The sequence below is a fragment of the Natator depressus genome, chromosome 4, assembly GCF_965152275.1.
Source record: "Natator depressus isolate rNatDep1 chromosome 4, rNatDep2.hap1, whole genome shotgun sequence".
Lineage (NCBI taxonomy): Eukaryota > Metazoa > Chordata > Testudines > Cheloniidae > Natator > Natator depressus.
In genome coordinates this window covers 120,364,389-120,381,605 of record NC_134237.1, presented here as the reverse complement: position 1 = coordinate 120,381,605, position 17,217 = coordinate 120,364,389, and the positions used below count along the sequence as shown (strand labels likewise).

The following is a 17,217-nucleotide window of genomic DNA, read 5'->3' as shown; positions in this document are numbered from 1 at the left end:
CTTTTACTATACCATTAAATATTTTCAAAAATTGTTTTTAAATATCTGAAACTTTAAAATGGTGATTAGATACAAGTATATTATATACCATTAAAATAACTTATTCCATTTGATGGTTCTGGTAGTATCATAAACCACAGGGATTTTTTTAGGTCCAGCAAATGATTTTTAAAATTACAAAGATAGACTTTGTATAAAAAAAGAAGAAATAAGTTTCTAAAAGTATAAAGAAATGCAAATGTTAATAAACAAGATAAGTGATGTGAATTATTGAATAAAAATATAATAACATTAAAAGTCTGTTTTTGTAGGTACTCTATTATTTTAAACATATAAATTAAAACCAAGGGGAGCCTCATGGCTCAGGGGACTGGTAAAAGATGCAGGATGAAAAGCCTGTGCAGAAAGCTAGTATAAACCCCAGGTTTAAGTTTCAGCAACGTATACTGGTGTGCTTGACTTCTGCACAAGGGTGACTTTCAAACCTGCCTGAAGTAGAGAATTGTTTGGGTCTGGGGGTTTGGACAGGTCCAATCTCTGATCGTTTCCAGTATGGTGATGGCTTGGTAGCCTGTGTGAAAAGAATGTGTCCATGTAATGAGACCCACTATTACCATGCTGGTAGACCACAAGGACTGAATTAGCATGAAAGCAAACTGCTGCTCATCTCCAGAGATAGTGCTGCTGGAATAGGGTTTGCTGAAATCCACTAGTGGGACACAGTGTGGGAGATTTTAACACTCCCTGTACTGTACTGCATCTGTTCTATGGACTCAATTTCACGTTAAAATTAATATCCATCTGAGCTGTACACATTTTTTTTGGATGTCTGGCAACATGTACGCAGCCATTCAATCTTCACTCAGTTTGGGGAGGGTGAAGGAACAGCTGGCTGTGGGTTTTGGAGTTTGGTGCTGATGACAGCTTTTTTTTTGTTGTTGTTGTAGTTATTGATCTTATAATTTCTTTTTTAAAATGCTCACTGAGGCATCTGGGCCCATTTATATCAGTGTACAAGAACAGTAACCGCATGGACAAAAAGTCAATGAAACTTAACCCACTCAACCTACCTTTCAAACAAAGCCCCGAGGAGCAGCTCCTCTCAGCTGGTGAAAATTGCCATAGTGCCATTCACTTTACTGGAGCTCTGACAATTTAATCAAGCCGTGGATCTGCCCCCAGGGTGAATAGATAATCCCTGCAGTGTGTCCTGGAGGTCAACAAATTAGAATGTTGTAATATTAGCAGGAGAAGCAAAATCCAGAGACAAAAGACTCCACTGAGAATGGTCTGCCTCCAGACTCTCATTCTGTTGAGAATATTGTTCACAGCGCATCCCAAAGGGGCATCATCCCACTCTGTGCTCTTGAGATTTTTGTTGGGTTTATACCCTTGATCAAGGAATTAGGTGCCTACATACCTTTGAGGATCTAAGCCTAATTTAGAACTTTGTTTAGATGGAAATTTTAATTATACCTCATATTGTTACTTCACCATTCCCATATATTTGCAGATGAGGGATTATCTGACTGGAGAGAGAAATCCCATCCTATATTTATGCTCAAATTAAAGATGATTTTAGCTAGAAATTGAGCTAAAGTGAAAAGCCAGTTGACAGAAACAAGTCCCTAATAAAATACAAAGCACACTTCATGCACAATTTTAATAAAATCTCCTTTATTATGTATCATGAGACAGCTCATCCAAAGTGACTGATTCAAAGGAAATAAATACATTTAAGCATCTAATGATACCAGCTAAAACCAGAATATTCTATTATGCCATTGTAAGAAAAGTGTACTGTGGTGTGGCTACAGAAGCTCAAAGAAATTCAGAAGATGGAATTAGTTAGCACGAAATTAAGACTCTGGTAGGAAATATTTTTAGAACGATAGACTTGAATTAGTTCATTGTTTAATTAAGTAAATCTAAGGCAATCAAATACATAGCCTATTTTATTTATCCTGTCAGCTAGAGGTTAAAATTAAGTGAGGCTGTTTCACTTCATTATCTTGTGGCAGTCCCTTTTGAAAAGAAAAAAAGGAATATTTATTAATCTCAAGTCATCAGCATCTTGTTTCATACCATCCTTGAGGCGGCCCTGAGTGGTGTTTCAGAAAGTATTTTGTGAGATAGCCTTTACATTATGTTAAATACATTTTAAAAAAGAGAAATTTTGCATTATCTTATAATGGAGGGAAGTTTGAAAGGCATGAGATGGAATGCACCGTCCTAGGGATAAGGGTTCCACGACCACCACGCTCAAAAGAAGGAGGCGGGTGGTGGTGGTCGGGGACTCTCTCCTCAGGGGGACTGAGTCATTTATCTGCTGCCACGACCAGGAAAACCGAGAAGTCTGCTGCTTGCCAGGAGCTAGGATTCACGATGTGACCGAGAGACTGCCGAGACTCATCAAGCCCTCGGATCGCTACCCCTTCCTGCTTCTCCATGTGGGCACCAATGATACTGCCAAGAATGACCTTGAGTGGATCACTGCAGACTACATGGCTCTGGGAAGAAGGATAAAGGAGTTTGAGGCACAAGTGGTGTTCTCGTCCATCCTCCCCATGGAAGGAAAAGGCCTGTGTAGAGACCGTCGAATCGTGGAAGTTAATGAATGGCTATGCAGGTGGTATCGGAGAGAAGGCTTTGGATTCTGTGACCATGGGATGGTGTTCCAAGAAGGAGGAGTGCTAGGCAGAGAGTGGCTCCACCTAACGAAGAGAGAGAAGAGCATCTTCGCAAGCAGGCTGGCTAACCTAGTGAGGAGGGCTTTAAACTAGGTTCACTGGGGGGAGGAGACCAAAGCCCAGAGGTAAGTGGGGATGTGGGATACCGGGAGGAAGCATGAGCAGAAGAGTGCGAGAGGGGAGGGCTCCTGCCTCATACTGAGAAAGAGGGATGATCAGCGAGTTATCTTAAGTGCCCATACACAAATGCAAGAAGCCTGGGAAACAAGCAGGGAGAACTGGAAGTCCTGGCACAGTCAAGGAATTATGATGTGATTGGAATAACAGAGACTTGGTGGGATAACTCACATGACTGGAGTACTGTCATGGATGGATATAAACTGTTCAGGAAGGACAGGCAGGGCAGAAATGAGAGGGAGTTGCATTGTATGTAAGAGAGCAATATGACTGCTCAGAGCTCCGGTATGAAATTGCAGAAAAACCTGAGAGTCTCTGGATTAAGTTTAGAAGTGTGAGCTACAAGGGTGATGAAAAGTATAGGGGACAATTTCCTGGTGCAAGTGCTGGAGGAACCAACTAGGGGCAGAGCTCTTCTTGACCTGCTGCTCACAAACCGGGAAGAATTGGTCGGGAAAGCAAAAGTGGATGGGAACCTGGGAGGCAGTGACCATGAGATGGTCGAGTTCAGGATCCTGACACAAGGAAGAAAGGAGAGCAGCAGAATATGGACCCTGGACTTCAGAAAAGCAGACTTTGACTCCCTCAGGGAACTGATGGGCAGGATCCCCTGGGAGAATAACATGAGGGGGAAAGGAGTCCAGGAGAGCTGGCTGTATTTTAAAGAATCCTTATTGAGGTTACGGGGACAAACCGTACCGATGTGTAGAAAGAATTGTAAAAATGGCAGGTGACCAGCTTGGCTTAACAGTGAAATCCTTGCTGATCTTAAACACAAAAAAGAAGCTTACAAGAAGTGGAAGATTGGACAAATGACCAGGGAAGAGTATAAAAATATTGCTCGGGCATGCAGGAGTGAAATCAGGAAGGCCATATCACACCTGGAGTTGCAGCTAGCAAGAGATGTTAAGAGTAACAAGAAGGGTTTCTTCAGGTATGTTAGCAACAAGAAGAAAGTCAAGGAAAGTGTGGGCCTCTTACTGAATGGGGGAGGCAACCTAGTGACAGAGGATGTGGAAAATCCACATCAATGCTTTTTTTGCCTCTGTCTTTGCGAACAAGGTCAGCTCCCAGACTGCTGCACTGGGCAGCACAGCATGGGGAGGAGGTGACCAGCCCTCTGTGAAGAAAGAAGTGGTTCTGGACTATTTAGAAAAGCTGGACGAGCACAAGTCCATGGGGCCGGATGCGCTGCATCCGAGAGTGCTAAAGGAGTTGGTGGATGTGATTGCAGAGACATTGGCCATTATCTTTGAAAACTCATGGTGATCGGGGGAGGTCCCGGATGATTGGAAAAAGGCTAATGTCATGCCCATCTTTAAAAAAGGGAAGGAGGAGGATCCGGGGAACTACAGGCCGGTCAGCCTCACCTCGGTCCCTGGAAAAATCATGGAGCAGGTCCTCAAGGAACCAATTTTGAAGCACTTAGAGGAGAGGAAAGTGATCAGGAACAGTCAGCATGGATTCACCAAGGGCAAGTCATGCCTGACTAATCTAATTGCCTTCTATGATGAGATACTGGCTCTGTTGATGAGGGGAAAGCAGTGGACGTGTTGTTCCTCGATTTTAGCAAAGCTTTTGCAATGGTCTCCCACGGTAATCTTGCCAGCAAGTTAAAAAAGTATGGGCTAGATGAATGGACTATAAGGTGGATAGAAAGCTGGCTAGATTGTCTGGCTCAACGGGTAGTGATCAATGGCTCCATGTCTAGTTGGCAGCTGGTATCAAGTGGAGTGCCCCAAGGGTCGGTCCTGGGGCTGGTTTTGTTCAGTATCTTCATTAATGATCTGGAGAATGGCGTGGATTGCACCCTCAGCAAGTTTGCAGATGACACTAAACTGGAAGGAGAGGTAGATACTCTGGAGGGTAGGGATAGCATACAGAGGGCCCTAGACAAATTGGAGGATTGGGCCAAAAGAAATCTGATGAGGTTCAACAAGGACAAGTGCAGAGTCCTGCACTTAGGACGGAAGAATCCCATGCACCGCTACAAACTAGGGACCGAATGGCTCGGCAGCAGTTCTGCAGAAAATGACCTAGGGGTTACAGTGGATAAGAAGCTGGATATGAATCAACAGTGTGCCCTTGTTGCCGAGAAGGCCAATGGCATTTTGAGCTGTATAGGGGGCATTGCCAGTAGATCGAGGGACGTGATTGTTCCCCTCTATTTGACATTGGTGAGGCCTCATCTGGAGTACTGTGTCCAGTTTTGGGCCCCACACTAGAAGAAGGATGTGGAAAAATTGAAAAACGTCTAGCGGAGGGCAACAAGAATGATCAGGGGTCTGGAGCACATGAATTATGAGGAGATGCTGAGGGAACTGGGATTGTTTAGTCTGCGGAAGAGAAGAATGAGGGGGGATTTTATAGCTGCTTTCAACTACCTGAAATGGAGTTCCAAAGAGGATGGATCTAGACTGTTCTCAGTGGTAGCAGATGACAGAACGAGGAGTATGGTCTCAAGTTGCAGTGGGGGAGGTTTAGGTTGGATATTAGGAAAACTTTTTCATAGGAGGGTGGTGAAGCACTGGAATGCGTTACCTAGGGAGGTAGTGGAATCTCTTTCCTTTGAAGTTTTTAAGGTCAGGCTTGACAAAACCCTGGCTGGGATGATTTAGTTGGGGATTGGTCCTGCTTTGAGCAGGGGGTTGGACTAGATGACCTCCTGAGGTCCCTTCCAACCCTGATAGTCTATGATTCTGTGTTTTATTGTTGCAGTTTTCCACTAATCTGGTGGCAGATAATTCCTCTTGTAAGGAGTCAAGCTATAGCACACTGGGCTGTATATTCCTCCAAGGGAGAGGAGAGCTTCTCTTTGTTTGGTAATAATTTACCTATTCTGAATTTACCTTTTGTTCATATAGCCCTCTGTCCTGCAATGGATCTGGATGAGCTGTTGATCCTTGCACCTGTGCAGTGCCCCACTGATTATAATGGATCTGTGCACTGGATTGCAAGAGGGAGGCTTGGCACTGTAAACTCTTCCAGGGGCAGACCTGCCTTAGTCTGAATTTAAGGTACCTAGCACACTGTTGGGCACTGTGAGGGAGTGCGGAGACACAACTGCTTAACTCCCCTTCGTTTTAAATGGGAGCTATTGCTCAACTGCCCTTTTTGCCTTGGGAAATCTGCTCCAGTATAAATAATAAACATGTACAGCAATTGTGTAGTGCCTGTACCTCAATGGCACTGCGTAGCTAGTTTGCTCAGACTTAACCTCTGGGTTGAGATGAAGCACAAAACGTTTCGGTTTCTAACAGAATGAACGTGCCCAAATTCTAATCTAAGGGGATGGAGCTAGAGTGGCAGTAGGGAGCATTGCTCACGCTCATTAGGATAACGAAGTAAGTATTTATGTCTTAATCCTGATTCTTGTCCATTAGGCTGATCTTCCTGCCTATGAAAAGTAGCGATGACTCTCCACGGCAGAGTTCAGCGCCCTGGTTTTGACCCAGCCCAGGCCAGCCCATTATGCCTGTGCACAATGCTGAACACATGAGGACTCCCGCTGGCCTTTCACGGGACTATGCGAGTGTTTGATGCGATGCCCAGAGCTCAATCCTGGGTTAGCTCAGGGTCCAAACCCAGTTCTCAGGGTTCCTGTGGTGTGTTGGGATCGGTGCACTGCTTTATCCCATGGATCAGCAGTTAAGTTGCCTTAGGGTGGGTGGCGATCTAGAGTTTCACCCTGGCCCATTATACAGCCAAGCGTCTCTCCCAAAGTTCAGGGCTGTGGCAAGCTGTGTATTTGCCCCCTGCTTACACATGCTAGGACAGGGGTGGCCAACCTGAGCCTGAGAAGGAGCCAGAATTTACCAATGTACATTGCGAAAGAGCCACAGTAATACGTCAGCATTCCTCTGCCCCCCCACCGCTCTGTTCCCAGGGCCTCCCACCCACCGATCAGCACCTCCCCTCCCTCCCGATCAGCTGTTTTGTGGTGTGCAGGAGACTCTGGGAAAGGGGGAGGAGCGAGGGCATGGCGGGCTCAGAGGAGGGGGCAGGGCCTGTGGCAGAACCAGGGGTTGAGCAGCGAGCGCCCCCCTGGCACACTGGAAAGTTGGCGCCTGTCGCTCCAGCCCCGGAGTCGGTGCCTGTACAAGGAGCCGCATGTTAACGTCTGAAGGGCCACATGTGGCTCCGGAGCCACAGGCCGGCCACCCCTGCGCTAGGGGAAAGGAGGCCGGTGGCACCTTTAAGACTAGCAGATTTATTTGGGCATAAGCTTTTGTGGGTAACCCCCCTCCCCTCCCCACTTCTTCAGATGTGAAAAAAGTGGTTTTTTTTTTTTTTTTTACCCACGAAAGTCTGTTAGTCTTAAAGGTGCCACCGGCCGCCTCCTTGTTTTTGTGGGAACAGGCTAACAGGGCTACCCCCTGATGCTCGGGAAAAGGGGGATCTTTTCAAAGCGTGTCTAAGCACTGGTCCGAGCCCTTGAGTCCGGCCCGGCCGGAGCGCAGCCAGCCCCCCTGGGGCAAGAGGGGCTGTGTGTGTGTGTGGGGGGGGGTGCGCTGGCTCGGCCGTGCCGCCGCAGGGAGCGCGGGGCTGCGGCTGGCGCCCCCCCCCCCGGCCCCCGGGCTGTCCGCGTGCAGCGGCGAGCTAATAAAGCTATTTTGAAAGTGACCCCGCGGCCCCGGCCCCGGGAGCGAGCGAGCGCCGCGCCGCGCCGCGCCGGGAGCAGCTGTCTGGCTCCGGAATCATGACTGAAGATGACGGATTCCGTGGTGGTGGAGGGTCATGTCAAATTGAGAGATGGAAAAAAGGTCCCCGCTTTGCAGCCTTCCCGCTTTGCAGGGGAGGGGGAGCCCCCCTACCCCTACACCCCCCCCAGGGGCTGCCCCCTTTCTCCCCACCCCCGCAGGGCGCCGAGCCCCGGGGGCTGCTTGGCTGGCGGGGGAGGGGAGAGCTGGCCGCGGGCTAACGCTGATGTCTCCTTGTTTCTCCGCAGTGGAAGAATAGGTGGCTGGTGCTGCGCAAACCCTCCCCGGTAGCAGGTAGGTGCCGCCGCGGGCTGTGGGCGGGGGAGTGGGCAGCTCCTCTGGGGAGACAAATCACCCTCCCCCGGGCTCCTGGCAGAAGAGCCAGATCTGGGAGCTCGCCCCCCCGGGGGCCGGTGTGTGGAGACTAAACTCTCCCCGCACCCCGGACACGGGGCTGGGCTGGTGTCTCCTTCTTCCCTCCTTTTCTAGCAGCCAGTCACTTGGCAGGGGGCCGAGCAGCTAGAAATAGCAAGAGAGGATATGGAGGGCGCCCCAAAGTATAACTGAAAGAGAGAAGGGGAAAGGCAACGGGCTAGCGCGGGGACCTGGCGGGCTTCGTGGTTCCTCCCCTCGAGGGCTGGCTGGCTGGCTCGCTTTAACCTCTTGGGGGTCACTGCCGGCTCCAAGCTGGTGCAGCGGCGCAGGACTCTCTCTTTTCAAGTTCCCACATCTCATCTGTTCGGGGCTGCTTGCTACCCACTTGGCTCAAACTCGGGTGGAGCCTTGCTGTTTGTTCCCTGTTCAACAGCAGCTGGGTTGTTCGATCCCTCTGATCTGGGCCTCCTCTCTTGTAATATCTGACCGCTTCGGAGGTGGCCTTTTTCCCCTGGAAGGGGTGGTTCCTGAATTGTTAGTAAACTTATTGGGGCAGTTTGAAAATCATGTAGTTGAAGGCTCCCACAGAACTGTGCTGTTATATTTTCAAGTCTGGAAATATTTTTCAGTGTCACATGGACTGCAAAGTCATGTTTTGTCTTGTGCATATGTATGTGAGCCTGCATCACCTGAAAGCTGATTTTGGAATCACCATGAACTATTGGTTAGCTTTGGACTTTAGTTTATATCTTATCTTCTTTAGGGTCCGTTTTTCACATGTGCATGCCTAAAGTTAGGTACATGTATCATTGTTTAAGTAATCTAAATTCTTGTTTTTATTAGTATTTACATGCTGATTACGTCTCTATTTAGCACCCAAAGTCTGTTGTTCATAAAGCTAATGTTCAGGCTTCCGAATATGAATTTAGATTCCTGACTTTAGGTACTCAAAGTAGGAAACTAGATTCTTCAGAAAGTGGCAGATAAATAAAACATGAATGCTTATTCTACACTTTAAAATGTATTATTTTTATTATTTAAAATCGACCATGATTGTTGAATGCCCATAAACCAGGGTGCTCTTGCTTTGATGTGTTTTTAGTTTTCATTTCTTTAGACAGTTATACGGTAAAGCTCTTCAACTTTGCGTTTGCAGCTGTTTCTGCTAACAGGTGCAAGAATGCAATCCAAAATGTCTGTGAGGCTTTCTGTTAGTTAATGTACAATGCAGTTTTTTCAGCTGTTTTTCACCTCTTTGGAGGGACGCCCATTCTTTGCCCAACTGAGCTCTATAACGGCAACTTGCCAGGCGTCAGAGCGCCACACCTAACATTCATAAAAAACGAGCACATGCAGCTCCTGTTGTTTCGCTTGGAAGTAAGTGTGAGCTATGGAAGTTAAAGCTAAAGATCCCTGCTTTATTTCACTTAAGAGACAGCACAGCATGCTGGGAAGGGAATCTGCACCCTGTAGATGGGGCTGGGGTGCATTTCTGTATCAAGGAGAAAGGAGGTGGTAAATTGCACTAATCTTCCTTGTGGATCCTGATATGTTTGTGAAATGCAGTCCCCCAGTGAAACCCTGAGATTGTGATGTTTCATTTTGTTGTATAGATGTTGTCTATTAAAACATCTTTAGGAAGAGGTTAAAACAAAAGGTGACAAAACCAAATATTGAAAACCAAAGGTGGGACACACAATGATTATGCAACAGTAGCTACTGTGAAGCATTCAGCTAGGAAACCTGAGCTGAGATTAACAATTTGGCAATGTAGACCACACTGTTTCGTATTTGACTAAGCTGTCAACTACTGTAAGAATTTCATTTATGGTTCGATATGTTCTAATGAACATAAGAACAGCCATACGAGGTCAGACCAATGTAAATCTAGTCTGCTATCCTGTCTTCCGACAGTGACCAGTGCCAGGTGCTTCAGAGGTGGTGAACGGAACAGGACAATTTATAGAATGATCTGCCTACCCCTGTCGTCCAGTCCCAGCTTCTAGCAATCAGAGGTTTAGGGACACCCAGAGCATGGGATTACATCCCTGCTGATTTTGGCTAGTAGTCATTGATGGACCTATCCGCCACGAACTTATCTAATTTTTTTTTAACCCAATTACACTTTTGGCCTTCACAACATCCCCTGGCAATGAGTTCCAGGTTGACTGTGTGTTGTGTGAAGAAGTACTTCCTTATATTTATTTTAAACTTCCTGCCTATTAATTATATTGGGGACCCCGTCTTGTGTGTTATATGAAGGAGTAAAAAAAACACTTGTTCCCTTTCTCCACACCATTTATGATTTTATAAACCTCTATCATATCTCCCCTCAGTTGTCCCTTTTCCAAGCTGAACGGTTCGTCTTTTTAATCTCTGCTTATATGGAAGCTGTTTCATACCCCATATCATTTTTGTTGCCTTCTCTGTACTTTTTCCAATTCTAATATCTTTTTGAGATAGGATGATGAGACCTACACACGGTATTCAAGGTGTGGGCTTACAGTGGATTTATATGGTGGCACTATGATATTTTCTGTCTTATTATCAATCCCTTTCCAAATGGTACCTAACATTCCATTAGCTTTTTTTTGATTGCCAGCGCACACTGAGCGGATGAGCGAACTATCTGTGGTGACTCCAAGATCTCTTTCTTTAGTGGTAACAGCTAATTTAGACCCTATCATTTTGTATGTACAGTTGGGATTATGTTTTCTAGTGTGCATTACTTTGCACTTTTGAATATTGAATTTCGCCTGCTATTTTGTTGCCCACTCGCCCAGTTTTGTGAAATCCCTTTGTAACTCTTCACAGTCTGCTTTGAAGTTAACTATCTTTAATAACTTATTATTGTTTGCAAACCTTGCCCCCTCACTATTTATCGTTTTTTCCAGATCATTTATGACTATGTTGAACAGCACAGGTCCCAGTACAGATCCTTGGGTGACTCCACTATTCACCTCTCTCCACTGTGAAAACTGACCCTTTATTCCTAACTTTTAATCAGTTATGGATCCATGAGAGAACCTTCCTTCCTTGTCCCATGACTGCTTACTTTAAGAGCTTTGGTGAGGGACCAAAGGCTTTATGAAAGTCCAAGTACACTCCATCAAATGGATCACCCTTGTTCACATATTTATGAACCCCTCAAAGAATTCTAGTATGTTGGTGAGGCATGATTTCCTTTACTAGAGCAATGTTGACTCTTCCCCAACATACTGTGTTCATCTATGTCTCTGATCATGCTGTTCTTTACTATTTGTTTCAACCAATTTGCCTGGTATTGAAGTTAAGGCTTACTGGCCTGTAATTGCCAGTATGGCCTCTGGAGGCTTTTTAAAAAATTGGCGTTACATTAGCTATCCTCTAGTCATCTGGTACAGAGGCTGATTTAAGTGATAAGTTACATGTCATAGTTAGAAGTTATGAAGGAAGTCAAATATGAAACTGCAGAACTCTTGGCTGAATACCATCTGGTCACAATGGTATTCACGATGTGACAGAGAGACTGCCGAGACTCATCAAGCCCTCGGATCGCTATCCCTTCCTGCTTCTCCATGTGGGCACCAATGATACTGCCAAGAATGACCTTGAGTGGATCATTGCAGACTACGTGGCTCTGGGAAGAAGGATAAAAGAGTTTGAGGTGCAAGTGGTGTTCTCGTCCATCCTCCCTGTGGAAGGAAAAGGCCTGCGTAGAGACCGTCGAATCGTGGAAGTCAACGAATGGCTACACAGGTGGTGTTGGAGAGAAGGCTTTGGATTCTTTGATCATGGGATGGTGTTCCAAGAAGGAGGAGTGCTAGGCAGAGAGGGGCTCCACCTAACGAAGAGAGAGAAGAGCATCTTCGCAAGCAGGCTGGCTAACCTAGTGAGGAGGGCTTTAAACTAGGTTCACTGGGGGAAGGAGACCAAAGCCCAGAGGTAAGTGGGGATGTGGGATACCGGGAGGAAGCACGAGCAGGAGAGCGCAAAAGGGGAGGGCTCCTGCCTCATACTGAGAAAGAGGGACGATCAGCGAGTTATCTTAAGTGCCCATACACAAATGCAAGAAGCCTGGGAAACAAGCAGGGAGAACTGGAAGTCCTGGCACAGTCAAGGAATTATGATGTGATTGGAATAACAGAGACTTGGTGGGATAACTCACATGACTGGAGTACTGTCCTGGTTGGATATAAACTGTTCAGGAAGGACAGGCAGGGCAGAAAAGGTGAGGGAGTTGCATTGTATGTAAGAGAGCAGTATGACTGCTCAGAGCTCCGGTATGAAATTGCAGAAAAACCTGAGAGTCTCTGGATTAAGTTTAGAAGTGTGAGCAACAAGGGTGATTTCGTGGTGGGAGTCTGCTATAGACCATCGGATCAGGGGGATGAGGTGGACGAGGCTTTCTTCCGGCAACTAACGGAAGTTACTAGACCGCAGGCCTGGTTCTTATGGGATATCTGCTGGGAGAGCAATACAGCGATGCACAGACAATCCAGGAAGTTTTTGGAAAATGAAGGGGAAAATTTCCTGGTGCAAGTGCTGGAGGAACCAACTAGGGGCAGAGCTCTTCTTGACCTGCTGCTCACAAACTGGGAAGAATTAGTTGGGAAACAAAAGTGGATGGGAACCTGGGAGGCAGTGACCATGAGATGGTCAAGTTCAGGATCCTGAAACAGGGAAGAAAGGAGAGCAGCAGAATACGGACCCTGGACTTCAGAAAAGCAGACTTTGACAACCTCAGGGAACTGATGGGCAGGATCCCCTGGGAGAATAACATGAGGGGGAAAGGAGTCCAGGAGAGCTGGCTGTAATTTAAAGAATCCTTATTGAGGTTACAGGGACAAACCATACCGATGTGTAGAAAGAATAGTAAATATGGCAGGCGACCAGCTTGGCTTAACAGTGAAATCCTTGCTGATCTTAAACACAAAAAAGAAGCTTACAAGAAGTGGAAGATTGGACAAATGACCAGGGAAGAGTATAAAAATATTGCTCGGGCATGCAGGAGTGAAATCAGGAAGGCCAAATCACACCTGGAGTTGCAGCTAGCAAGAGATGTTAAGAGTAACAAGAAGGGTTTCTTCAGATATGTTAGCAACAAGAAGAAAGTCAAGGAAAGTGTGGGCCTCTTACTGAATGGGGGAGGCAACCTAGTGACAGAGGATGTGGAAAATCCACATCAATGCTTTTTTTGCCTCTGTCTTTGCGAACAAGGTCAGCTCCCAGACTGCTGCACTGGGCAGCACAGCATGGGGAGGAGGTGACCAGCCCTCTGTGAAGAAAGAAGTGGTTCTGGACTATTTAGAAAAGCTGGACGAGCACAAGTCCATGGGGCCAGATGCGCTGCATCCGAGAGTGCTAAAGGAGTTGGTGGATGTGATTGCAGAGACATTGGCCATTATCTTTGAAAACTCATGGCGATCGGGGGAGGTCTTGGACGACTGGAAAAAGGCTAATGTCATGCCCATCTTTAAAAAAGGGAAGGAGGAGGATCCGGGGAACTACAGGCCAGTCAGCCTCACCTCGGTCCCTGGAAAAATCATGGAGCAGGTCCTCAAGGAACCAATTCTGAAGCACTTAGAGGAGAGGAAAGTGATCAGGAACAGTCAGCATGGATTCACCAAGGGCAAGTCATGCCTGACTAATCTAATTGCCTTCTATGATGAGATAACTGGCTCTGTTGTTGAGGGGAAAGCAGTGGACGTGTTGTTCCTTGACTTTAGCAAAGCTTTTGCAATGGTCTCCCACAGTATTCTTGCCAGCGAGTTAAAGAAGTATGGGCTAGATGAATGGACTATAAGGTGGATAGAAAGCTGACTAGATTGTCGGGCTCAACAGGTAGTGATCAATGGCTCCATGTCTAGTTGGTAGCTGGTATCAAGTGCCCCAAGGGTCGGTCCTGGGGCCGGTTTTGTTCAATATCTTCATTAATGATCTGGAGGATAGTGTGGATTGCACCCTCAGCAAGTTTGCAGATGACACTAAACTGGGAGGAGAGATAGATACGCTGGAGGGTAGGAATAGGATACAGAGGGCCCTCGACAAATTGGAGGATTGGGCCAAAAGAAATCTGATGAGGTTCAACAAGGACAAGTGCAGAGTCCTGCACTTAGGACGGAAGAATCCCATGCACCGCTACAGACTAAGGACCGAATGGCTAGGCAGCAGTTCTGCAGAAAAGGACCTAGGGGTGACAGTGGATGAGAAGCTGGATATGAGTCAACAGTGTGCCCTTGTTGCCAAGAAGGCTAATGGCATTTTGGGATGTATAAGTAGGGGCACTGCCAGCAGATCGAGGGACGTGATCGTTCCCCTGTATTCGACATTGGTGAGGCCTCATCTGGAGTATTGTGTCCAGTTTTGGGCCCTACACTAGAAGAAGGATGTGGAAAAATTGGAAAGCGTCCAGCGGAGGGCAACAAAAATGATCAGAGGGCTGGAGCACATGACTTATGAGGAGAGGCTGAGGGAACTGGGATTGTTTAGTCTGCGGAAGAGAAGAATGAGGGGCGATTTGATAGCTGCTTTCAAGTACCTGAAAGGGGGTTCCAAAGAGGATGGATCTAGACTGTTCTCAGTGGTAGCAGATGAGAGAAGGAGGAGTAATGGTCTCAAATTGCAGTGGGGGAGGTTTAGGTTGGATATTAGGAAAACTTTTTCATAGGAGGGTGGTGAAACACTGGAATGCGTTACCTAGGGAGGTGGTGGAATCTCCTTCCTTTGAAGTTTTTAAGGTCAGGCTTGACAAATCCCTGGCTGGGATGACTTAGTTGGGGATTGGTCCCGCTTTGAGAAGGGGGTTGGACTAGATGACCTCCTGAGGTCCCTTCTAACCCTGATAGTCTATGATTCTGTGGTCCTGGTGATTTATTGCTGTTCACTTTATCAGTTTGTTCCCAAATGTCCTCTGTTGACACCTCAACCTGGGACAGGTCCTCAATTTGTCACCTGAAAAGAATGGCTGAGGGAGGTGTGGGAATCTGATGCAAAGAATTCATTTAGCTTCTCTGCAACAACCTTGTCTTCCTTGAGTGCTGCTTTAGCAACTTGATCATTCAGTAGCCCCACTGATTGCTTGGCAGGCTTCTTGCTTCTCATGTACTTACCATTTTTTTGGTGTTAGATTTTGTGTCTTTTGCTAATTGTTCTTCAAATATCTTTTTGGGCTGCTTAATTATCCTTCTGCATTTGACTTGCCAGAATTTATGCTCCTTTCTGTTTTCCCCAGAAGGCTTTGACTTCCAATTTTAAAAGATGTCTTTTTGTCTCTCACTGTCTCTTTTACTCTGTTTAGTCATGATGGCATTTTCAGCTCAGGATCTGGAGGCCCTGCCTAGCTTCAGAGTCTGAGCTCCTGTCCAGGCCGCAACATCTGCCCAGCTATTTTAGCATGGTACTGTGAGACCCGCTAGCATGAGTCTGTGGAACCAGATGGGGAGGCTCTTGCCCCGATGCAGTGTAGACATGCCCTCTCTCTCTCTCTCTCTCGTGCTTCACAAAAATCTGAGAAAGATCTTGCTTTTGTTTCTTTGCACAATGGGAAACTTTTTAAAATCCCAAAATTTTTCACAGGTTGGGACAATAGTGTGTGTGTGTGTGTGTGTCCCTCCCTCCCCGCCAGCTCTAGGTAGAAATGTACTTAAGAAAAAAAGCTGAGTGTCTCACATAGTCACTTGTCTTCATGAGCTGTCTCCAAATACCACAAGAATTGTGATTAAAATAATGGAAGTTGACAACATGGCAACTATAATACTTCTTAATAACAGTGGCCCCCATCTTGCAATCTGATAGCACAGACAAATCCTGGACACTTTTAACCCTGGAACTAGTGTCTTATGGGGGTCAACAGGACTGCATGCAGGTTCAGGAGTCTGCCCAGGAGAATTGGATTGCAAGATTGGGGTTTGTTTCCTTTTCCACCCCAGAGACTGTTGGGACAAACTGCTGCCAATTTTACATTTTGTAAACCTGAAGAATTTACAAAATTTAAAACCAAAACAGATGTTTCTATGATATTAAGAAGATCTACTAGATTTTTTTTAAACAAATCAATATCCCCCTGAAGTGTTTATAATTCAAACATTGCAGTGTTCTGCTAGAACTCAAAAAGAGTAACGCTGACCATGAACAAAATGGTTACTACTGGCTCATCCGTTTTCACTGTCCAAACTGAAATAAATGCAAATAATAAATGAATGATATGGTCCTAACCTTGCAGCCCTCACCCAGGCAACGTTCCTAATGAAGTCAATGGAAATTTAGTCTGAGAAACGGGGGAGTGACAAATTGAATCTCATAAGTAGGGAAAAGTAAATATTTTTTTAAAAAAGAATCCTTTTCATTTTCATCAACTATGGTGTTACAGTCTTGCTCACTTTTGGTTTTTATTGTGTGATTGATCATATTGGGTGTTTTTCTTGAACCCTTAGGTCCTGGAATCATATGATTACAACTCATTCTTTAAAAAAGGAGTACTTGTGGCACCTTAGAGACTAACAAATGCATCCGATGAAGTGAGCTGTAGCTCACGAAAGCTTATGCTCAGATAAATTGGTTAGTCTCTAAGGTGCCACAAGTACTCCTTTTCTTTTTGCGAATACAGACTAACATGGCTGCTACTCTGAAACAACTCATTCTTTCTTTTTTCTTTTTCATTTTCTTTTTCTTTTTTAAAGTCTATTTCACGGTTGTGGAGAAAAAGCTTGGAAGTGTTATTCAAGTGAAGCCTAACATTTCAGAAACCAGAAAGCAAACAAAAATAACCCCATATTTATTATATTTAAAATCTCATGATTGGGGGCCTAATTCATGAATTTTGACTGCATGGAGTTGGCAATAGTGGTGTTATTTGTAACATAGATAAGGAATGTTGTAGGGATTTTTACACTATCAAGTTAAAAACGTGTTTTTCATTAAATTTAGAGTATCACAAAGATGACTTACTATGAGACAACAGTACTTTTACTACAGATGTCAACACTAGCTCTTTTAATATTTAATACCTTAATTTTAGGAAATTAAGGAAATTGCTGGCTATGACATGAAGCACATGGAAAACCATATGCATGTCTATAATGCATACAAAATGCGTACGTTAATGTGTGTTAATCCTAGAGTCATGAAATTCAGTTGAGTTGGCCCTGGACCTGCACTTTACAATGCATAGATGGGCTGATGTGCCTACAAAAAGCCCCCTTGATGGCCGTGGGGCTGCAAGCAGGTGTAACTGCCCACTTGCACATTGTAAATTACAAAGCAGTGGTTTGAAAAGGTTAGCCCTGCAAGGAGTT

At 45.6% G+C, this 17,217-nt stretch overlaps 1 protein-coding gene across 1 annotated transcript in view; it reads left to right on the top strand.

Moving 5' to 3' along the window:
* The first annotated feature begins 7,508 nt into the window (after positions 1-7,508).
* DOK7 (docking protein 7) overlaps positions 7,509-17,217 on the top strand; it is a 160,207-nt gene continuing 150,498 nt past the window's right edge. Inside the window, exons 1-2 of the mRNA XM_074951771.1 lie at positions 7,509-7,630; positions 7,816-7,861. Of these exons, the coding sequence (XP_074807872.1) occupies positions 7,577-7,630; positions 7,816-7,861 (100 nt within the window). The 5' untranslated portion in view covers positions 7,509-7,576. The remainder of the gene's footprint in view (positions 7,631-7,815; positions 7,862-17,217) is intronic.